At 36.0% G+C, this 23,794-nt stretch overlaps 1 protein-coding gene and 1 long non-coding RNA gene across 34 annotated transcripts in view; both read left to right on the top strand.

The window, feature by feature from the left end:
* The first annotated feature begins 283 nt into the window (after nt 1–283).
* LOC105051916 (DDRGK domain-containing protein 1) lies at nt 284–9,530 on the top strand. Its single transcript, XM_010932561.4, has 8 exons — nt 284–520; nt 1,909–1,996; nt 3,434–3,540; nt 3,628–3,729; nt 3,807–3,968; nt 8,183–8,239; nt 8,655–8,691; nt 9,029–9,530. Exons 1-8 carry the CDS (start codon nt 392–394, stop codon nt 9,226–9,228), a joined length of 882 nt encoding a protein of 293 aa, XP_010930863.1. The 5' UTR covers nt 284–391; the 3' UTR covers nt 9,229–9,530.
* Nucleotides 9,531–10,926: 1,396 nt separating this feature from the next.
* Nucleotides 10,927–23,794, top strand: part of LOC105051898 (uncharacterized) — a 32,004-nt gene continuing 19,136 nt past the window's right edge. For 4 of the 33 annotated variants that reach the window (XR_012138808.1, XR_012138816.1, XR_012138822.1 and 1 more), the window contains exons 1-8: nt 10,927–11,680; nt 11,932–12,003; nt 13,179–13,218; nt 13,391–13,874; nt 13,978–14,527; nt 14,833–14,924; nt 16,283–16,711; nt 17,317–18,471. This is a non-coding gene — a long non-coding RNA (uncharacterized lncRNA). Of the gene's footprint in view, nt 12,004–12,597; nt 12,660–13,178; nt 13,219–13,390; nt 13,875–13,977; nt 14,560–14,832; nt 14,925–16,282; nt 16,712–17,316; nt 18,472–18,781; nt 18,834–19,113; nt 19,166–19,241; nt 22,015–23,794 lie in introns of those variants that run through there. The other 29 variants (XR_012138827.1, XR_012138826.1, XR_012138830.1 and 26 more) reach the window with 29 other exon arrangements.

Here is a 23,794-nt window from a genome sequence, read left to right as displayed (position 1 = left end):
TTATTTAAAAAATTTAAATGGTAAAAATATTTTATTAAAATTATAATATTTTATAAAAAAATTATAAAAAAATATTTTTATTATTTAAAATTTTAAATAAAAATAAAATTAAAAATATTAAATATGTGTTGAAAAATAGTGCCGACGTCCGGTGCTTTTTTCTCTGCACGGTAGGCGGTGTACTGAAAATTTCTAGCAGATGTGATGCGCTCCGGACCGTTGAAGTCTTTTGGCTAGTCGGTCTCTATTAAATTCGGCAATCCCTGTGCCGTCTTCTCCTTTGTTCTCTAGGCCCGAACATCGCCCAAACCCAAAAGGCTTTCCGTTTGTTCGTCGCAAGAATCGCCGGACGAGAGGTCGAGTGGAGAGCGAGAGGGAAAGAGAGGGACAGATGGAGGAGATCATAGCGGGCGTTCTCTGTATGCTTCTCGTATTTTCTCTCTTCCCTCTTCTTTGGTGGAGGCGCCGTGAGATCGCTCGATCCCCTCACGAGCACGATGAAGAACCCCAACGCCAACAGGTGAATCCAATCCCACACCTTTTTCCCTTCTTTTGATTTTGCTCGGAATCTTTTCTTTCTTTTTTAGATTTTAGGGTTTCGATTAATCTTGTAAATTTCTGATGCAAAAACAGTGATGAAGAGAGATTTGCCATCGCTGTGTGATCAGTTTTTCTTTTCGAACTGAAAGCTAGAGGAGCTGATCACATAACCAATGAAATTTATGATTCAAATTATGTCGTATAAACAAGTCAAAGGCGAGGAAAAGAAGACGTCGAAGTCAGAATTTTTAACAGCGCAAGAGTTAGAAAAGAGATTTTTTTTTGTTTTATTACACTGGCAAAATTAAATACAATAAGATTGTTATTGATAAGAGAAAATAAAGTTCTTGCTTCATTTTCTTTCATCTAGATGATTTGGAAGTTCTTGAAATCTTGGAGGGCTTCTCCTGCTATGTCCCAAAATTGTGGGCTCCGTATTAATTTGCTAAACCCTAGAAAATTTTCAAACTCTAATGAGACATATTCATAAAACTTCAGCGGGCAAGGAAAATATTAGTTATCCCCACAGATGATGGGGCTTCTAAAAGGTCGAGTTATTGGAAAGACTCCAAGAAAGCCTTATAACCATGATATACTAATTTGTCGTAAATTATATAGCAACAATGAATATAGACATGATTTTTTAGGGCATGTTTATTAAAGAAACTGCTGGAGCTAGAACCTAGGCAGTAAGATTCTTCATTTATGGGATAAAGAAACAAATCCAAGAAATTCAGTATTATGGGTGTGGTCAACTAGTCATCGTGCTGGCCATCAATGTTGAAGGTTGATTGAGTTGGCATATGGGGTCTTTTATTTAAGGCAGGATTGTCTTGCAGCAGTCACAAGATTCCAAATCAGATGATTGAAAAATGTGAATAACCAAAGCAGAAGAGTTTATTTTAATCTTATTTTTATAACATTAGTATTAGCATATTTGTTGACACTTAAAACAAGCACAGGTAACATATGGAAATCTTTAAGGGCAACAACACGAATACTAAAAAAGCGGAAACTTTGGCATTTATATTCTGATTGCATTAGACAATTGTTGATAATTCATAATGCAGAATTGGAGAAGGAAGGAAAAATTAATCAAATGGAGGAGGGCTATAGAACAGATAAGCTCATTTCTCCTACTAACTGATTCGCCATATGTTCATACCCTATACTTGTTTATTCTGTGAATGTGACTGTAATAACTAGAGGCACTGTGTCTTTTCATTTGAGGTTTACAACAATACCTTCCCATTCTTCCAAGCTTTTAGCTGTTAAATATGCGATGCCATGCTGTGAATATCCATGCTTACATAAGGAACCTTATCAATTTTTTTATTACTTTTGTATTCTGAAATGCATGTTCCACAGGTAGAAAGAGTAGCTCGCCCTGCTGGGACTCGTCGCATGCGTCGGAGGCCAGCTGCTGCAAGTTCATCTGCTGCCTCAACAAGTGCAGGTCCTCTTTGCCCCCTTCTAGTGATTTGCTCATACCAATTGATTCTGTGCATTTGCTTATACCTTCTTAAGAAACATTTTCATTAATAGTTTTGCCTGATTATTCTCCTATATTCTATTTCCATGATTGTTCTTTCTCTTAGTCTTTCATTTCACTCTTGTTTGCATAAGTATTGATATTGGATCTGGCAACTTTAATTTTTTTAATAAATTGTGCCTTTTGGTATCATCAGCATGAAAATAATGAAGTTGGTTGAAATTGAAAATCTTTTAAAGTTAGAATCACAGATGTGAGAAACTAATGCAGTTTGATCCCCTAAAGCTTTGCTAGACTAGGTCTGTCAATGTCCTATAGTCTGGGTTGCTGGAAAGATGCCTAAATAGCTAAGGATCGTGAGAGTCCTTAATCACACCAGGACTTCTATTTTCTCTTCCCAAGCCCTATTTACCTGTCCTATAAGAAAAATTAGAGGCTAACAAAAATAGGAAGTATTGGAGATCAGTTTGGCAATATTTGTTAGTTTTATTTTGAATAATATCATTGAATAGTCTTTATACCAAGTTTATATACACTGGCTATCTTGCTAATTTTGAAGTCTCCATTAGTAGCATGTAGTGGCTACCGACCTTTTTTATAATCAAAACAACCTTTCCTTGGCTTTTTCTTTGTATACTAGTTTCGCAGGTCATTTTTTAGGACTCATGTGTTAGTTTGTGGGTCACAGCCTCTTGCTAGTGTTCTTTACTAATGACAAGTATCTACTCTTTGGTTTCAGGTTTCCTTGAGCTTCATTCCAGGTTTCTTTAGGTTAAAGTTAAACATTCATGTATATGTCCCTTGTCTCGTTGTCCTTTCCTGCTTCTGGCAGACATTGACTTAAGAGTGTTGCAGCCTGATTGCTCTTTCCTTTCCTGGAAGTTGTGGTTCATGAATATTAGGCACTTCATGAATAGCAAGTACCTCCTATGTTGTATTTCTTGCTAGGTTTATACTCTCATAGTATGACATCCTATGATATTTTACATATATTGCAACATTTACACCCTCATTTTGCTCTCGATACCTATTCTTCCATCAACTTTATATGCATATTTTATATCTATATCAGTGATGTGTAATGCATGGCTAGTGTGAATTCTAGCAGATTGAGTGCAAGAGTATACTGGCCTAATGTACATATTCATGGGCTAACAAGATATTTAGCTTCACCTCAAATTGCGGATTGTGATACTATGGTGTTGCCTGGCAATACTAGGAGGTGCACTTGGTTACCATCTATTCCAATTTCTCTCCCTTTCTCTAAATTTTTGTAATCTTGTGGTTCTCAGAAAAGTAAAAATGTTTTTATCACCTTAAGCTTCAGGTTGATCATATTTTCAACTTTTTCTATGTTTTCGAATTTTGACAACATCTGCTGAATTTTGAGTTGATATTCAGAGGCTCTTGATGAAAGTGATGAGGAGGTGGCTGAGGCTGATTATTATGTTGCTAAAGCATCTAAGAAAAAGGAAAAGAAAAAGCAAGAGCGTGAAGCTCAAAGACAGGTGGATTATCTTTTGGATTTTTTCCCTTCATTTCTGGTCTTCGTTAGGTCAATGCTATTGTTGAGACACTGGCATATCTTTTATTAGGCTGAGGAAGCATCACGTGAATTAAGAAAGACAAAGCAAGATCACTATGCAGAAATGCGTAGGAAGAAGGATGAGGAGCGTGAAGCACAAGAACATTTGATGGTTGGTGATAGTATTGTTAGCATGCTTTTGAAATTATGAAATAATTCTATACTAAAGCAGCATGTAAGTTGATATAGGAGGAAGAAGCTAGGGCTCAACAAGCCAAGGAGGAGGAAGCTGCAGCTCTAGAGTTTGAGAAATGGAAAGGGGAATTTTCAGTTGATGCTGAGGGTACAACGGAAAATGAACTGCAAGATGAGAACCAGGGTCAACTCTTTAATTTTGTGGAATACATCAAGGTAGGCATCTCTTTTCATTTTATATGAACTATTTACTCTTTATATTTTTTATTTATGTGTCTCCTATGAGATGTCTATCTTTGGCTTTATTTACTTATGTTTGACTTAACCGATACCATGGTATAATTTTTTTTTTTCGGGATTGTTATAATGTGTTGATTTTGGTTGGATGATTGATTTCTGTAGCAAGTCTACCAAAAATAGGTGAAAGAAGTCTGGATTATGAACGCATACAAGGTTTGATGAGAATCATGGTAACTGAGATGTTTTGCAATATTATTTGCTTCATCTGGAATTTGATTCTCCTGGGATAGTTCATATAACTTAGGGAACCCTTCCCTCCACCAAAAAAGTCCTAACTCTCCCCTCGCCCTCCCCCTTTGTGCTTCTTCCTCTCCCTTGTGTTTTTAATGCCTGATTTGTTCAACTGTGCAGGAGGTCATCATTTACCGTGCACTATGAGAAATATAAAAAAAATGAACTAATACCTCGCTATAGATGTTGTTCATTCCTTGTTTTTTTTTCACCCTTGTGGCTGCATGTACCATGCCCATGCAAAAAAGCGAATGGTTAACCTTAGGTTGAGAACAAGTCAGGACATAGATTTTTGATGATGAAATGAACCCTCATTTGCAAGGTACACTATACAGTCCTAAACCATACGGTACAGGGCATATCATATCATACCAGTACATGATACAGGAGGTGTACCGACACTTGGTAATGCTGAATCGGCTTTTGTATTGGACGTACTAACACAATGAGAGGGTGGCACCGATATAGAGCCCGATACCAAGACGGCATACCTTGCTCATTTGACATATTTGCCAAGTACCAACCATAAAGACCGGAGTTAAACTTAATTAGATGTTAGAACATAAATGCAACGACTATTGATCCACCTTAGTATCCTTTTTTTATTACATCCAATCTTTATAATAGGGTCCTTGATTACCTTCTAAGGTAATTTAAAGTTCAAAGTTTGATAGCTCTAGACATTCTGCTCTGCTTTATTGCAGAAACATATATAAGTGTAAGCATGATTGTTTTTACTATAAGCATTCTGGTAATTAGTTGTCTACACTTTCTCCACTTTCTTGGCTCTAGCACAAAATTGAACATTTCTTTTGGCAGGATATCCTCATACTCTTATGTTATGGACACATAACATCCGAATGTTAACACTGCACTACTTTCTAACCCCATGTTTCTGTGCTTTGTGCACATCAACCTTTTAATTCTCATCCTTGTAGATGCAATATATCTACATCTCATCTATCATATTATTTACCTTTGATTCTTCTCTCTTTAATGAAATTTGAATTTTCAGAGAATTTTGTTAAATTCCTTTTGTAGGATGAAGGTAGTATGACCTATGATTAAGTTAGATGCATAGGCATCTAGGAGTTTAATATTGAAGCAATATGAAGGAAGAAATTCTTTTCCTCGCTTTTTCTATAGGCTATCACCACTAACTAAATCTTCTAGGTCAGACTCTTGGGAAAGACTTCTTAAGGTTAGGGCCTATAACATCCTCCCAAGTGGGGGATTTAAGCACAGGGACCCAGTTGGTATAGAATATAAGGAACTCTTGGCGAAAGCATTTCCCAGTCCAAATGTAGTCCCTTCTCTCATTATCTGACTCTGTACAAGGTCCAAGTTTTAACATCAATGTAGGTCTTAATTTTGCAAATATTGTTAACATGATCTCCATTTCATGTGTGTGCATGTAAAACTACCACCACCAGAATGCCAACTTTCCTTTTTCCACTCGTGCGGTATAAAAATGATTGCCCTTAAAAGTTATGTAGCTTTGTCTCGTGTTGACCTATGACAATTCTTTGAGCTATACCCACCCCATCAACTGAGAATTAGGACTATGACCTACATCATTGGTGCATATTATGTTAATCATATTAAGAGGACATTTATTATTAATAAATTAATGAAACTACTGATAGATACTTGATAAGAATATTGTATCCTCTCAATGATTCCAACTAGCTTTGAGGTGTAAATTTTATTTTCCTCCTTGCAAATTTTGCATTTGCTGGAGAACCTATAAATAGGTTGGTGAAAGTTAAAACAATAACCTTTGACCTGGTTTAATGTTGGAGCTTTTGATTGCAGGGTTGCATTCAGAAGGGAGATTAGTTTAAGTTGGTAGATAAGCTAAAATTTTCAGAGTGAATGTGGTATCCTACTCATATGAAAGATCCTTGGTTTTATGTTTTTATCCTACAATGATGTTCCAGTACATGATTTTTCTGTGATGACTGGTGATAAGGATGTCTGGTATTCATATTACCTTTAAAAGGCACTCAGGAATTAAGACATTGGTGATTTAACCTTCTTTCTAGTGCTATATAAGGGCATTTGTACTTTTACATGAAGAACTCGAGTTTGACGTGCTGTATGATAGAAAAGGATGAGCTTCCACAGTACATTGATATAGTTAGATACGAGTTAAGGGATTTTGCAGGTCCTTTTACCAGGGTTTGATGAAGAAATCAGATTGATGAAAATCAAAGTGACAAATAGTTGTGCTCTAATATTCAGTTGTCTTTCTTTCCGTTGGTTGATATTTCTTTAGAATTCAAAATCTGGAATCCAATGGACCATTGGAAAAAAGGTAGTTGATTGGCCTGTGGTTTTTGGCGAGGTTCCAACATGTGAATATCATTTGAAAAAGGGTAGAAATCAGACAAAGCTTGTGTAAAAGGATCAGGACAAGTTTTCACCCCCAACTGCGAAAAGCCATGGTTGGCATTGCTTGAGCTCCTATTCTTGCTCTCTGCTTGTTATGACTCATGAGTAAGATTTGTATACTTATTTCAGATTCATTCTCAGCAGAGCAAGATGAACTTCAGTTCAATAACTTCAATGGTTTGGGCTGTGGTTTTGGCATTTTTTGTTAAAGAAAATTATAAAAGATCCAGTTAAGCTTATGAATTGTAAATTGTAAAGAAAAAATAAAATTAGCCAAGTTAATGTACTATGTGCAAGTTTAAATTATATTTATATTGTTTGGGACCTTCGCATGTATTTATTTGGTTGTCGTGCACTGAAATAAGCTTTGTATTTTTTTTTTTTTAAAAAAGCCAAGTTAATGTGCTATGTGCAATTTTAAATTATATTTATATTCTTTGGGACCTTTGCTTGTATTATTTTGGCAGTCTTGCGCTGAGACAAGCTTTTTTGACTGTTCAAATGACCATGTTAAAGTTGAATATGTTGTTTTAGTTTTTTGATGGAAATATTATGGAACCTATGAATATGAATGTCCATGAGATCTTCCTTCATTGTAATTTAACCTCTCATTAATAAAATTGGGTCTCTTTTTTCCTCCCTTTTCATCAAAGGGAAAAAATATGACTATCTGTGAAATTTGAGCTTTTGGATATTTTACCCATGTTAGAAGATCACTTTTTTTCTAAATGTCTTTTGAATTTAATGTTGCAGTGCCTTCTCTTCTATTTCTAATTCAAGAGCTTTATTTGGTTATGCACTTGTCTTAAGCTGTGCTTAATGAACATATATCCTAATTTATTTTGTGGATTGAATTGGATAAGTTCACTGGACTTAAAAAGATTCTTTGCCTAATACTTCAGGTGGTATGTAAGTAGATGGCAGGTTGGATTCTAAACTTCCTTTGTTTTGATTGCTAGATGATTATTCTTGTGCTTTAATAGGAATCTTGCCATATGATGCTTTGGCTACAATCACCAACACTTTGCATCAGCACTTGGTTCCAGTTTCTGAAATAATTACTCCTGGCACAGAGTAGACATTCATGAACTGTGTTGCTGAACAACTAAATCAGTGCATCAGACAGTTAAAAGCCCTAGGTTTGCTTCCATAGTGGCCTATCAAGAAATATTAAATTTGACAGAGAGTAAACAAACTTCTTATCAGTTTGCATGCTTGTGAATAAATGCTTACTGGAAATACATGCTTTTGTTGCTGCTCAAGCCTGCTCTAATGCAATCAAAATTAACCAGGCATGGTTACATGCACTCTATTCTTTGTTGGTGAATGTGGGAGAATTTTTTTGGTTGCATAGCATATGCATCTGGTGAGGATCAATATTGATCTTGGTGGTGTCCATGCAACTGCAAGTCTATGCATAAATGACTGGATGTATGATGAAGTCATATCTACAAAATGAGAACACCACAAGACTAGTACTAATTTTTTATGTTTCATTGATTCAGAAACAGAAATGCATCCCATTGGAAGATCTTGCAGCAGAATTCAAGCTGCGCACTCAGGTATTGTCAATGGTCTGCCAAGAATGGTTATTTTCAGTGCTATAATTCTGATATGAAGTCATTTTGCATTTAAACATTTCATATACAAATTGCATGCTTTTTTACTATCCTTTTATTTTCCTTTACTGTAGGAAATTTGCTTAGTTTGTTAATTTGCTCTGCATCTTATCCACCTTTCTAGTGATGCATGCGTGGCCATATCACACTTGGCCTTAAAAATGATTACACCTCTACTATTCCTATTTCAAAAATTTATTATGCTTATACTGTTGACATGCAACCCAACCAAATGCGTGATCAATTGTTACAAAGTTGTGATCTTTAATTCATGTTAGAATCCTAGTTCATCTGTGTTGACTTCCATGAAAATGCCTGTCTAATGTTTTATTCTTTTAAATGCCTGGTGGTTTTGCAGGACTGCATCAATCGAATAATATCACTGGAGAGTATGGGTATGTGTCACGAGCTCTTGTCATTCCTATTCGGTCTTTTACTGCTTCATAAGACTAAATTTGTATGTGGAGAATCATCTAATCACCAGCAAACTACTAAATTTGTTCTGGTTTTTATCTATCTGGCTCATTGCCTTCCATCATGGGTATTTCTTACTGCTGTTGCACCCTTGATTTCTCATTATTTTACAGGGTAATACCACCTTGAGATGCAATGCTTTAAAGATGTTCTGGATTATCTCTTAATAACTAATGGAAGATTTAGTTGCTGACTGTTGCTCGGCAAATTAATGTTACTTCGATGCTAAACAAATATTGGATTTTTTCTGTTGTGCAGGAAGATTATCTGGTGTCATGGATGATCGTGGCAAGTATATATACATCGCACCTGAGGAAATGAAGGCAGTTGCAGATTACATCAAACGGCAAGGAAGAGTCAGCATTTCACATCTTGCCAGCAAATCCAACCAGTTCATTGATTTGGAGCCAAAGCCTCAGTTTGATGAACAAAATTCAGATGGGATTGCTGTTGCATAGGCCTTGTCTAAATATATGTGGCATTATATTTCTTTTGGTACAGTTATTTTGTACCCAGACCATGAAGAAATGCCTTATGTCTGATGCAGCCAGTCCTCGTACTATTGTTGACCTTGGAAATTTCAATGCCAGGAGGAAGCTGTCAATTGGATAGCGGTGCCAGGATTAGGTGTTTTAGATTGAATGGTGGGCATGGAAAAGAGGTAGATATCTAACATCATGAGAGTGATAGGATCTAAACAACTCTGTGATGTGTGCTCAAATCTTATGTTAGCTGTTGTCATCTCTGTGTTTTTTCGTTATCATGATTTATATACTGCACTCACAACAGTTTTTAATAATAATAATAATAATAATAATAGTAGCAGCAGCAGCAGCTGAGCAGCAGCAGTAGCAACTGAGTAGTAGTAGTAATAGCAGCAGCAGCAGCTGAGTAGGAGCAGCAGCAGTAATAATAATTATTATTATTATTATCTTTTTTTTTTATTTTTAGTAGTAGTAGTAGTAGTAATTATTATTAGTAGTAGTAGTAGTAATAATTATTTTTCTTTTTTTCATTGTTTGAGTTGGGGGATTGGGATAAAGTAGTAGTAGCAGCAGCAGCAGCAGCTGAGTAGTAGCAGCAGCAGCAATAGTAGTAGTAATTATTATTATTATTATTTTTTATTTTTTTTCATTGTTTGAGTTGGGGGATTGGGATAAAGTAGTAGTAGTAGTAATAATAATAATAATTATTTTTTTTTTATTTTTCTTTTTTTCGTTGTTTGAGTTGGGTGATTGGGATAAAACACCCTGAATGTTGTTTGGAGTGTTTCTTTCGTTTTTCGGTATCACGGAGTGTTTCTTTCTTAATGGTGAATCTATACGCAGACTCTGTCACCGTATTCACGCAAGGTCTTGTAAGTTTCATTTGGTTAGACTTGCAAGCTTTGGCACCCAGTTAGATGTCCACCCATCAACATGGTCGTTGTAAGATAAGTTGCCCTGGTCTTCTGCTGTGCACTGCACTGTGTGATATACAGTATGCAAGGTCACGTGCACAGTGGGTTGTGTGATGCATGTTTTGCATGCAGCCATTCATGGATGGTATGTGTGATGTACCATATCGTGTGGTGCATCGTGCATACGATAGGGAATCCACATCCAAAATAAGAACGCTTGAAGTGAATTTTCATGCTTTCCTACGGCACCATACCTGTCAATCTAAACCGTTGAATTTTTTATTGGATGACATTATTGCATGACATTAAAAGGCTGTTAAATGATGATAATGATTTGCTTATCAAAAAAAAATTGATAATAATGATTTCATGTAATAGAATGAAAGGCTCTCTAATCTCATTTGAAAAGAAAATAAATAAGGCTCTCTTTGACCTCCTGATTCAAAATTAAAAAAAATATTAAAAAATATTAGCAAGTTTCAGGTTTGCGAATTTTTTATGAGGCTAGTCACAAGATCCGATCTGAAAGACGTAAAGGTCGGTTTGTGGGCTGGCTCATTTATATCCATAATGCAGCTATGTATAAAAATATATAACTATTCTTTTGCAGTGACAGGAAAAATCTTGTCTGCAAAAAAATTTTATTTTTATTTTTATTTTTTATATTTGTGTGTATATATATACACAGATACATACACAATCTTTACATTTCTTATTCACTTATGCTATTACTCTTACAATTTTTTTTTTTGTCAAAGCTTCATGACGCAATAATGCGTGACGAATCGAGGGGAAGGCATCATACAAGTACCATCCATTCACGTGGCATGCCGAGACTAGATCAGCCTCGTACGAAGTCCAACAGATTTTATAATTTCCTGTTAATTGTGTGATGTGATAAATATGATTCAATTTTTGGCTGTCGCACTCCTTTGGCGTATCATGGGACGACGGAAGGCAAAGTTTTCAACGTAGATATCAGAAACGGGAGTACCTATATAAAGGTCGGTGTTTGGCCGACTTCACATGTATAAAAGATCTCGCTAGACGCTCAGGAATAAGAGGTCGCGTAAGACGTAAGCTGCGAGGTCTTTGTAACGGCTACGAGAGCCCCAGCTATATAAGGAGTCGCAGTCCTACCGATAGCTGTCCCAATACGCACCCGCTCGGTTCTCCCTCCGGCTTCTCCTGATACCAGGACTGTTCTTGGCATCCATGGAGGTTTCTTTTTTTACCCTAAGCACTGCTCCTTTCTTGTTCTTCTTCTTCACATTCTCGTTGTCTTATTCCTATCCCACATTATCTTATTCTTGAACCAGATGCAGCCTTTGTGGCGCTTAAAACTGTTCTTGAAATCAAACCCCATCTCGTCTCTCCTCTCCTCTGCTTGTCTTCTCTTCTTGAACGATGGGCGAGGCAACTCTGGAAGGCCTGCCGTACCGTAGGCAACCAGTATGCAGCCATTGTTGGATGAAGAGGTCGCGGAAGGGGAAGGGAAGGGGGATTTTTTGGTAACGGTCTTATCCATTCAAGAATCTGACAGAGCCTCTGAGTTCTGGGTCTTTTCCTCTTTCTTCTTCTTAGTGTCCTTTTCTCTTTCTTTCTTGCTTTTCTTCCCCCGTATTGGGAAAGTGGCAGCGGTTTATGGTTTATCTGAAGAGGCTGTGATGAGTTCTTGATGAACATTTTGTTGCATTGTGAAGTATAAAACGATTATTTCTAACGGCAAGGCAATCTTGGACGGTCTGCTGTTGTTCTGCAGGCAACTGGATGCAGCCGCTTAGGCTTGTAGTTCAAAGACTTGATGACTCCCAACACGATGCTGGATTAAGCGGTAAATCTGAGCCTCTTCCTCCCTTGACTTTGCAATTTCTTCCCCCTCCCTTCAAGGATTTCGTTTTTCAAGAGTTCTTTAATTTCTTCACCATAATTAATTTATTCAGATAATTTTTTTTCTGTCTCCCCAAGAATTCATACAATTTGGAGACCATTGAAAGAGTGGGTTGGGGATCTTGCATTGCTAGTCACTAGGGTTTTGAGAACCCAAATTCTAAAATCTTCTATCTTGGTTCATGATTAAGGATTGTATGCTGGGCATTAGAGTTAAAACATATGTGAAGGGTTTTGAATCTACCCCCTTTCAGCCACATATTCTCAATTTTTGTTACTCATTTTCTCAGCTTCTTTTTTCTTAGGGGGCAAATGCTTTGGTACTGCATATATTCCTTTTTCCTTCCCTGCTCTCTATTCTCTTGGTTCTATGAGCAGCAATAATATACAAGACAACTTGAAAAGTCTCCAATGCTATCCTCCAGACCAAATTCTGTGTTACTTTAATTATGCTGGTTTCTTTAGCATTGCTATTGTAATGTCGCTAGCTGAGGAGCTGACCAGGATTTGTGACAACTTTAAGTTGCTTCATTTTTAGAGTCTCTTTTGTGCAAGAATTGGATGAGCATATAAATTTTGCTGGATTCCATATCAAATAAGGTTATCCACTCTAACTTTCCCTTGATAACCTTCTCAATCTCATTAATATTTAATAGAGCCATTCAACTATTTATTCTATTGATTTATTTACTTTTCTTTTTCTTAGTCTTCCTACTTATCTCTACAGAGGTAGCGCTAATCTGTTTTGCTATATGTTTTTATGCTTCAGACACCTGGATCTTATTTCATATTGCTATCAAGTGGTGTACAAGTGCTTCTCCAAGAATTTTGATACAATATCTTCGAATTTGACATGAACTGTGTCCGTTACAACTATTTATAAGATTCTTTGCTCTTAAATATGTTAGTATTGCTTGTCCAAGAGACTTATTCATGTGAGCAGTTACTCACCATATATTTTTATTTTCATTTCAAGCAAAAATATATTTTTGAAATTGAGACTTTTAATACTTATCCTTATATTTTTGCAATATAATTTACAGATTAGTTGGGAGAAAGTGGAAAAAAAATGTAAACATCGTATTATTTTTGTAATTTGAAAAGTCAGTTGTTCTGCAGGTTACTGCTGCAGCATATTGGAGATCAGACATGATTTCTGGTAGGCAGGAAAAATAAGCCTTTTGTCTTATTCAACTCCACATAATGTCTTCTTCTGTTTTTGCATGGCGGGGAACACTATTAATTTAACTCAATCTCCTCTCCTCTTCCTGTCTATTCTAACAATGTTGGAGTAATTTTTATGGTCTGCTGTGGTTGTTGGGGTCTTTCAGATGCATGGATGGGGTCTGTTAGATGCAGGAGTCATCAGAGCCTCAAAATCCTACTTCACAGCTCTTTCACTGATCCATATTCATTGGATATGCCTAAGACTATTACTATTTGTGGAAACAAAGGTGCCTTCAAAGACTTTGGTTGATCTTTATTATGAGGCTTTTGGAAGAACTTGGATGGTTGCCTCTTCAATGGTTATCATTGCACGGAAAGAGATTTATACATATAAGTCTTCTTTCATTCTTTTTTTTTTTTAAAATAATTCTAATGATCTATATTTTTTGTGAAGCTTTGGTGAATTTTTCCCAATGGTAGACAAATATTTTTGTTGTTTCCTCTTAGCAAGTCTATTGGAAATGACAAGGCAGGAGTACACCACAGGGTATATAAAGGATTACATTGCTACCGACAGCTGACCCATTACCTGCCTGCTCAGTTCTCCAGCTTCCCCTGATATCAGAGTGGTTCTTGGCACCTATGAAGGTTTATTTTATTATCCTAGGACTCCTCTCTTCTTCTTCTTCTTCTTCAGCTTCTCCTTGTCTTATTCCTATCACATGTTAGCTAATTCTTGAACCAAATGCAGCCTTTTTGCAGCTTAAAGCTGTTCTTGAAAATGACTTCCATCTCGCATCGAACAATCTCCAGCGGAGTGGGGGCCCTCATGGTCAGAGGGGGTAGCTACGCTAGTGCCCCCCCTCATGGTCAGAGGGGGTAGCTACGCTGGTTGCCCCCCCCTCACTCCTTTTTCTTACCAAAAAAAAAAAAGAAAAGAAAAGACTTCCATCTCGTCTCTCCTCTCCTCTGCTTGTCTTCTCTTCTTGAATGATGGGCAAGGCAACTCTGGAGGGCCTGCAGTTTTTCAGGCAGCTAGTCTGCAGTCATTGTTCGATGGAGAGGTCACTTGAGGAGGGGAGTTCTTTCGGTTTCAGTCTCATCCATTCAAGAGTACCGTGGAGCCTCTGAGCCCTGGGTCTTCTCTTCTGGAATGATGGGCAAGGCAACTCTGGAAGGCCTGCTGTTTTTCAGGCAACCAGTATGCGGCCATTGTTGGATGGAGAGGTTGCTTGAGCAGAAGAGCTCTTTTGGTTTCAGTATCATCCATTCAAGGATACCATGGAGCCTCTGAGCCCTAGGTCTTCTTCTTCTTCTTCTGGTGGATTAAGTGGTGAATTTGAGTCACTTTCTCCCGCCTGAGTCACTTCCTCCCCTTGTTTGCTTTGAATTTCTTCTTCTCCCCTACAAAGATTTTATTTTTTCAAAGTTTCTCTAATATCTTTACTATAATTAATTTCTTTGGATAATTTTTTCTTCGGATCCCCAAGAATACATACAGCTAGGAGACCATTGAAAGATAGCAGTGGGAATCTTGCATTGATAGTTGCTAGGGTTCTGAGAACCCCAAATATAACTTAATTATAGACTTGAATTTGTTTTACAGAGTCGAGCTGGTTGTATGCTGAGCATTCAAACAATGGAATTAGTGGAACCAGTTATCTTAACTTACTCTGTGACCTTTACCATAATGATAAGGTAAAGCAATAAGAGTTTTATCATGCTGAATTGGTCTATGTGGGCCAACACTTTTTCAGGTTTCATACATGTGAAGATGTTCTAATATTGAGTTTGTTGCTTTGATAGAAATTAGTCAGTTTTTTCCTAATTAATATTTTAATTTAATTTATATTAGTATCTGCAATTGAAAGCTTGCAATATTTTCAGAACCAAGGGAACAAAAAGGTGACTAGATATTAGAATGGCAAATGAAATGGAGAACTAAAATTGGTGGGAACTAAAGATGTCTGCTGGTGGTTGCTTTTTCAGCTAACATCTGCATCTTAATTTAAGCCTTTGAGGCATATCAAACAAGCACGGAAGCCTCTGATAAACAGGAGTTTGACTAACATACATGTTAGCATTTATGCAGAGTTTCATTGTTCCTTCTATCTTGAAATGTGTGAACACACTTAGGATTTCTATTAATGGCTGTCAGTTTTATTTTGGAATAAAAGAGAGCAACTGATCTCTAATAGTTATGAAAGGCAATGAGTATGTTTTAAGTTCTATTGCAGAAATCTCAGGTGGAATCAGTGTTTTATGTTGCTTATTGGCATATGGTGGTAATTCTAGTCAGTAGATCCAAAAGGCAATAGAACTATAAATTGTTTAGGGAGTCGTTTTGCACTATTTTCGTGCCTTGAACCATTTGAGTAATGGTTGTTATATGCAATTGGTAGATAACGGCCAGTAATTTTGATTTACTTGAGACACGCTACTGAAAGATACTCATACAGAATTCCCTTTAAGATGGTGCTGTAGCGCGAGGCATGAACCATGAGTATTTATAGTGAATTAGTACTGCACTCAACATGTATGAAATCTTATACCTACGATAACAATCCTGCTTGGAATCTTCTCTGAGTCTTGAACCTGCACAAACTTCTGAAGTGCTTTCTTACTAAAAGTTTTTCTAAAAAAAAAGCACCTCCCTGCATCCACTCTCACTCCTATTTCTGGAAACTAAGTGACTAACACTAATAACGATATTGCCTTTTCTTTTGTACAACTGTGCCTTGTTGTAAATCAACTTTCACCCTGGATGGCAAACCCTTCCTAGCTTGTAGCACTGGCTATGTTTTCTCCTCCTCATGTAATTATATGATGGCAAATAGCTTATTTAAGTAAAATTTGAGGAAAGTGTCTCACTTCTTCTATTTTCCATCCAAAAAAAAAAAACTGTGTCGTTTGTAGATCTCCAGGTGTCGACAGTCATTAGGGCTCTGAATGTCGAATGTTTTCTCCATCTACCTAATTTCTAAAAATTTTGTATCATTCATGTTTCCTAAATTTTGGAGTGATTTCTAAGTTTGTGTCAAAATTTTGTTGCACAGGGCCCTATCAGTTCTAGCCTTGAAGCCAATGCAATACTAGTGATTGTGCTCCAATTTCAGAATGAAACGCAACAGCTCAAATAGAATAGTAAGATTATGTTTGAAAGCCTCGTATTTACCAAAAAAGGAAACAGCCATGGAAAAATGCACTTTTGAAAGAGGCAAAAGGCTACACGGTATTTAAGAAGGAGCTCTGTCAGAGGGACAGCAAGATTAGACCCGCAGAACTGGGTCCTTCTCATAATTTCTCTATTTCTTTTGATGTACTGCAGGATGCGGTTTGCCACTCGGTGCAGGGATTGGTGCATTGCTGGTATGCCACATCCCAGAAGGGTGGTGCCTCGAATGACGAACACGTGTGGCTCTCACCAGTCAACTCATGCCATGTGGCATGTTAGTTATGCTTTTAGCCGGCGGATGATAAATTAGGTAGTGTAATGGTAGCACAGATATCTCACAGAAATGTTAAATAACTAGAGGCAAAAGTACAATAGGAAGAGATGTAAAGGGGAGAGAAAAGTAGATCCTGGACATTTATTTAGAGGGCTTGAACAGGAACATGGTATAGCCCTCTCTCCTGAAAAGGCACTTTGCATCATCACTTTATTCACTTCTTTCCTCTCCTCTGCGTGCCTTTTCTAGTGGTTGGCAGGGCAATTATAGGTGTCCTGTTCTGCAAAAACCAATTTGCAGCCAATGTTCTTACATGTCATCCCTTAACAGGGGAAAAATCACCTATAATTCTAGCATTTGTTGGAAGTCCATATGTAATTTAAACTAGTCCTCAGCACTCGGGATGCCAGACTAGTTGCTTGCTTTCTTGCACATCCCCCAACAAGAAAACTCTCTACCACTGACATTTGTTGTGGTGTTATATTAAGATTGCTTCTGTCATATTTGACACTAGTTCCAGCACTTGGCACGCTGAGAATAGTTCAGATTTAATGTTTGCATGCTCACACAAAACCCCACCATAAGATTCAAAAATTAGATAAAATTTTCTTCTGCTATTACTAATATGGGTTAGATTTCAGATTGAACAGGTATTCGAAGGAAAAGAGGGAGAAGAAGGGGACTTGTGGGATTGGTAGATGAGCTGGGTGCTGCCACTGGCATTGCTGAATGAATTTCTTCTTCTTATGCTTTTTTGATCCCAAGAAACAGAATGGATTCATTCTATCTTTACATTTGCTGTCTTTCATAATAAATGGATTAATTTGCTGGTAGATAGCGTATAGATCTTAGAATGGCCCAGTTTGAATTATGTGAAGATCTCAGAATGACTCAGTCTGAATTTTGTTACAAAGGTCAAATTTTATTTTTTATATTTTATAACTATGTAGTGGCTTTTGTTTGATATGGTTAATATTTCCCTGTTTGGAGAGTAGTGCAGGGGGTTACCATCCAGCTACTCGGTGCTAAGCAGTATATTTACCCTTTGTGGCTCAATATTTTAGCATGGATGAGAGTGTGACCTTGTGTTTACTTTTTGCTAATGTTGAACCAATTTTAGCTTGTAATGGAGTTTATGCCACTCTCAACATATTGTTTCCACTGTTGTGCTACTTGGTATCAAAATCTTGTGATTAGAGATATGATTATGATGTTAAGCACCTAAAAGTGCAACAATATTGTTTCCATTGTTTGTGGCTCAATATTGTTTCCACTGCAGAAAGCAATATTTTTCCACTCTTATCTTGCCTTACAAATATTATAGAACTTTACATTAGTAATGTATGTGGATACCATCTGTCTACCCATTGCTGAGTAGTACCTTACCCTTTACAACTCAGTCTTAGCGAGTACCATCTGGCTACCCATTGCTAAGTAATACATTTACCCTTTATAGGTCAATGTTGGAGAGCGGATAATAGTGTGACCTTATGCTTTTGTTTTTTCTAATGTTGACCAATTTTAGCTTGTGATGATGTTTATGCAACTCCCAAGAAATTGTCTCCACTCTGATGGCACTTAGTGTCAAAATCCCATGATCAGAGAGATAACTAATACAACGCTTAGCACTAAAAGTGCAAGCTGCAGAAAAGTAATCTCATCTCATTCTTATTTCATATTACAAAAACTATAACATATTAAATTCGAATTGGTATTTTTGTCAGGTAATTGTTTCTGGAAATCGACAATCTTTATATACTAAGATCGTTGAGAGTGCAATGGCATGAGGACCTGAAGTAAGTTTTCTCCTGTTGGTGATTGTTGTAATTGCTTTATTCATTTTAATTTAAAGCATGTGGCACGCATGAACAGAGTTGAACTTTTGCATGGACCAAGATAAGTAGTCTTGATATCAAATATTGTAGCATATGACTATAGGTTAAGTATTTAAACAGCAGCTGAATACATTTTTTTTTTTTTTTTTAACGATGACTTAAGGGGGACATGGTTATGCCTAATAGTGAGTCATTGGACTGACAGATAAGTGCTTCTTGGTTATTGCATCTGTAAATGTTGTTATTTTGATTGACCTTATGAAAATAATAGCAGGGTGCAAGAATCTTGGCCCAGAGTCCGTGTAGGTTTGTGACAATGGAAGGTTAGTAAAATGAATTTTAATTTAAAGCATGTGGCACGCATGAACAGAGTTGAACTTTTGCATGGACCAAGATAAGTAGTCTTGATATCAAATATTGTAGCATATGACTATAGGTTAAATATTTAAACAGCAGCTGAATACATTTTTTTTTTTTTTTTAACGATGACTTAAGGGGGACATGGTTATGCCTAATAGTGAGTCATTGGACTGACAGATAAGTGCTTCTTGGTTATTGCATCTGTAAATGTTGTTATTTTGATTGACCTTATGAAAATAATAGCAGGGTGCAAGAATCTTGGCCCAGAGTCCGTGTAGGTTTGTGACAATGGAAGGTTAGTAAAATGAATTTAAAAATGTGACGACTGATGAGGAACCTGCTACTTATTCATTGTTGGGTGCATTGCTCAGTTATTTCACTCATACGGAAGTCAAAAGCTTTCAATAGCGTGCACCAAGAACGGATCAGATGCTTGGAGAATTTTTTGGAGAATTGTTTCATGCACTTGACATAAATTCGTGATGACAGAAAATGCAGGAAATGTGGCTGAATAACTAATATCAGTGGATATTTTTTTTCCTAAGGCTGTTATACTAGCATATAAGCCTGCAAATTAGTTAAAGCAATACTCGCGTAAAATTCAAATTAATTTGGATCAAATTCTCTTAGAATGGACTTATTTTATGTATCATTAGTAGTGGTTAGACCTAGATTCACTGTACCAGTGAGTACTGCCCTGCACCATGGGTATCGGAGTGAGACTTGGTACACCCCACGAACTGACCCCTGTACTGGAACACCGTGCAAGCGTGATGCTGGTATGGGGTCAAGTACCAAGATTGCAAACCATGGGTTATATTAATGGTGTTGTGCTCTAGATAATAAAGGGTAAAAGAAAATGACTAAATTTTGAAACAACAAAATAGACTGAAGCATGCTGGTTAATATTTTTGCTGGAAAGGTACATCTTCATCTATTAAGATCCTGTTTCACTTCTTTTCTGTTTTCTCATACCATAATTTTGTATTTGATCTATGCCAAGCTTTCAAATCCTCCCCCCCTCTTTCTCTCTTGCTTGCGCACACATACATACACGCATTCACACACATATATAATGGTTATGTCCTCTCACTTGGAGAGATGGGTACCAACCAGCTGAGGTACTAGCCACTGATGAATCCACTCTCATATTACACTTTCACAATACTCAGATATAGATGGTTACTGATTCTGAAGATACCTAGTTGCCTATATTGTCTCTGATTTATATATTATTTTAATGAGTTTTTAACATGAGTAGGTAGTAAACATGGATTTTGGCAGAATTTTGCGAAAAAATCAGTTGTACATAATTCATTTGGAAAGTTCTTGGTTATGATTTAGGAAATACAAATATATGGATCCCTGCTCATATTTGATGGCAAACAGATATCTGGAAATTGTTGTTTTGTTTATGTGGCTCTGCTAGGAAATAAAATGGTATTTGTGAGGATAAATTAGTGCAACGTATTCTTAGTGGATATGTATGTGGCTACGAGATGTTTCATGTGTGCTGCATGTAAATGATGCTTTCCAGCAGCTACTCCATCCTAATGAATAGGACCGTCTAATATAACTTGGCACATTAGCCTATAATGACAGCACACACTGAGCTTATCAGAGAAGAGGATATTTAGATGGAAAGTAGTAAAATATATGTATGGAGAATACAAAGCACGATTACCGGAGATGGTTTGCAGAGCTGTCCATATGAAGGCGTGATCCAAGCAAATTTATAAGTTGTCAACAATGAATTTGAGGAGAACCTTTCAGGGACAGAGCATGGCCATATGTAGAAATAGAATCTTCATTTACAACTCTTAAAGATATGCCTGCCTCCAAGTTAACTATTGCTTAACCACTATCACCATTGGAATCAACATTAGATGTCATTGGATATTACTAATATGACCTTGCATTCTATCTTTTTCTAAATAGCATATAAAAATGCTTTTCTTTGGTTTGGGGTCGTGGTGGGTGGTGTTACATATATAAATGCTTTAGATAGTGGTGGGTGGTGTGACATATAAAAATGCTTTAGATACTATTGTTGTCATCGAAGAAAAATTAGTGGCCCTTATTTTTTATTAATTCATGTGGCTAGTCAGACCTTATTTTTTCTGGACTGCCTTCCAACGTATTTTCTCCTTTGATATTCAATCCTTTGATGGGCATTCCTTTTCTAAATGAGTGAATTATAATTAAGCAGATGTTTGCAATGTATTCTTGGCAAAACTCCGATAGGCCATGTAATCATGTTGAATTTTGTTCAAGTGCATTTCAGGGGCCACATCAACCATTTATTATCTATTTTGAACAAGACCCATCCACATTTTTTTTTAAATATTTTGACCTTCAGTTCTTGATTTTCCTATCCATCTGTTTATCAAATGGCTTTTTGGCTTTTAAAAAACCAGAAACAAATTCTTTAAGTCTTTAATGCTGTAATTTTTGTAATGATGAGTACATTTAAATGGAACCGTGTAAAATTCCTACCAATTTGGATCCTCTAATATGTTCTCCCTCATAAACTTTCCCCTTTTGGATACCGGGGCACGCGAAGATGCACGACGGAAAGGTGTTCAGATAAGTTACTCTTTTCTCGCTTGCATTCTCTCTTTCAATTAGACCGTGTTTAAATACCTCCTGCCTGTTAAAGCCGAAAGATCTTAGCATGTTCTTCCTGGCCATTAACGAAAGAATGAGCAATCCCCTTTGGGCCTAGGAAGGCCACCAGTCCTCTGCAGCTCAGTAATGGGAGGCAGAACCATATCATCTTCCCACCACCTATTTTTTCATCCTATTTACTAATAAGGTGATCATATGCACGATGGGTATATCTCTGGAAGCCAAATGGATTATCAGTTTGATGTGGAGAAATTGGTCCTATTCATCAGTATTATAATAGTAAATTGTAGTAACAGAACTCTACAAATGCTGCTCGTCAAATATTATATTGATCGTTAATCACCATACAATTAGCTTTCTAAGAGGCTCCCCCTGGTAATATACTGGTGATATTTTGATGATATTGAATATCTGGAATTGTTTGCTTTTTAAAGACAGGATTTGTTGAAGCTTGATGGTAAGAGTCATCATCCTATACTAAATCTGGCTATATCATATTAGTCAAACAAAAAATGGAAAAAAAAAATCCTGTCTGGGCTCCTATAATATATAAATATAAATGTGAATATAAGCACGCACGCACGTATATATGTATCTATATATGCGTATGTATCTACACACACATACATGTATATATATGCATATGTATCTACACACATACATGTATATATATCTATATATATGCATGTATCTATATATGTATGTATGTATATATATTATATATATATCTATATATGTATGTATGTATGTAGATATGTGTATGTGTATATGTATGTGTATAAAATAGTAAATTGTAATAACAGAACTCTACAAATGTTGCTCGTTAATCACCATACAATTAGCTTTCTAAGAGGCCCCCTGGTAATATACTGGTGATATTTTGATGATATTGAATATCTGGAATTGTTTGTTTTTTAAAGACAGGATTTGTTGAAGCTTGATGGTCAGAGTCATCATCCTAAACTATATCCGGCTGTATGATGTTATTCAAACAAAAAATAGAAAAAGAAAATCCTATCTAGACTTATATATATATATATATATGTGTGTGTGTGTGTGTGTGTGTGTTCTTTTTTCCTCTCTTGAATAATTTTTTGTGCACCGTATGCGGTGCAGCAAAAATGATGTGGAGTGTATCGCGATCGCTGATTGATCTATGTAGCATAGAGAAAATATCCCTTCTAGCCATCAACTCAACATCTGACACCGCACTTAATAATGAAAGCTGCATGATTTTTCAATGCTGCAAAAATTTAATACAGTAGGGCTTAATTTTGAAAATTTAGAATTGATCAAAATATCTTTTTACTCCAAAACACTTTCAGTTGTTCTACTTTGTTCAAATGATGGCTATTTTGAATGATATTTTTTCTTTCTTCTACCTCAATTCGTTCTATTTCTATCTGAGCATCAGATATCTAAGATTTTTCTATAGTGAGCCATGTACATTCGAGGTTACATTAATATTTTGCTTGTTCTAACTGTTTCAAGATAATATTTTGTATCCGTAAGATTTATTTTTTTCTCTATAGATTTTTTTTATAAATTCTTAATTACTGCTACTCCTTAAGTAGTTAAACAGAGTTAATACGTTGGTAGATTGAAATGGAGTTTTTTCCTGTTAGTGCAATAAGGAGTAATAATATAGTTATAGAAAGCCATTAAAAGCAAACAAGATGTCATAATAACTATTAGAAAGTTATATAAGCCATCAAGAAATAATATAGAAGTTTTTTTTTGGCATCCTATAACATCCAGATCAAGAAATATGATATCTTATCTCTTGGTATGATACCATATAGTCTTGAATAACTTTTTATTTTGTCAAATGAGTGTTTTAAAGGCATAAATCACTTCATATGAATTTGTATGAATATAAATGACTCTCTATTACTTAATAAAGCTATATAAACATTAGCTATTGCTTCTTTTTCTTAACAATATTGTTGAAATAGAGTTTTTTTTTGTTGGTGCAATAGGAAGTAATAATACAGTCACGAAAATCATAAAAAACAAATGAGATATTATTAAAGCTATAAGAAAATTATATAAACCATCAAGAAGAAATATAGAAGTCTTTTTTTCATATCCTATTACATTCAGATCAATAAATATAACTTCCTATCTTTTGATTGGATATCATATAGTCATGTATAATTTTTTATTTTGTTAAATGAATATTTTAGAGATATAAATCTCTTCATATGAACTTGAATAGATATAAATAACTATCTATTGCTTAATAAAATTGCATAAATAATAGCTATGGCTTCTTGTTCTTAACAGTATTACTGAA

The sequence above is a fragment of the Elaeis guineensis genome, chromosome 2 (genome assembly GCF_000442705.2).
Source record: "Elaeis guineensis isolate ETL-2024a chromosome 2, EG11, whole genome shotgun sequence".
In the NCBI taxonomy this organism is placed as follows: Eukaryota; Viridiplantae; Streptophyta; class Magnoliopsida; order Arecales; family Arecaceae; genus Elaeis; species Elaeis guineensis.
Note: the sequence above shows the minus strand (reverse complement) of the source record. Positions and strands in the feature narration are given on the sequence as shown.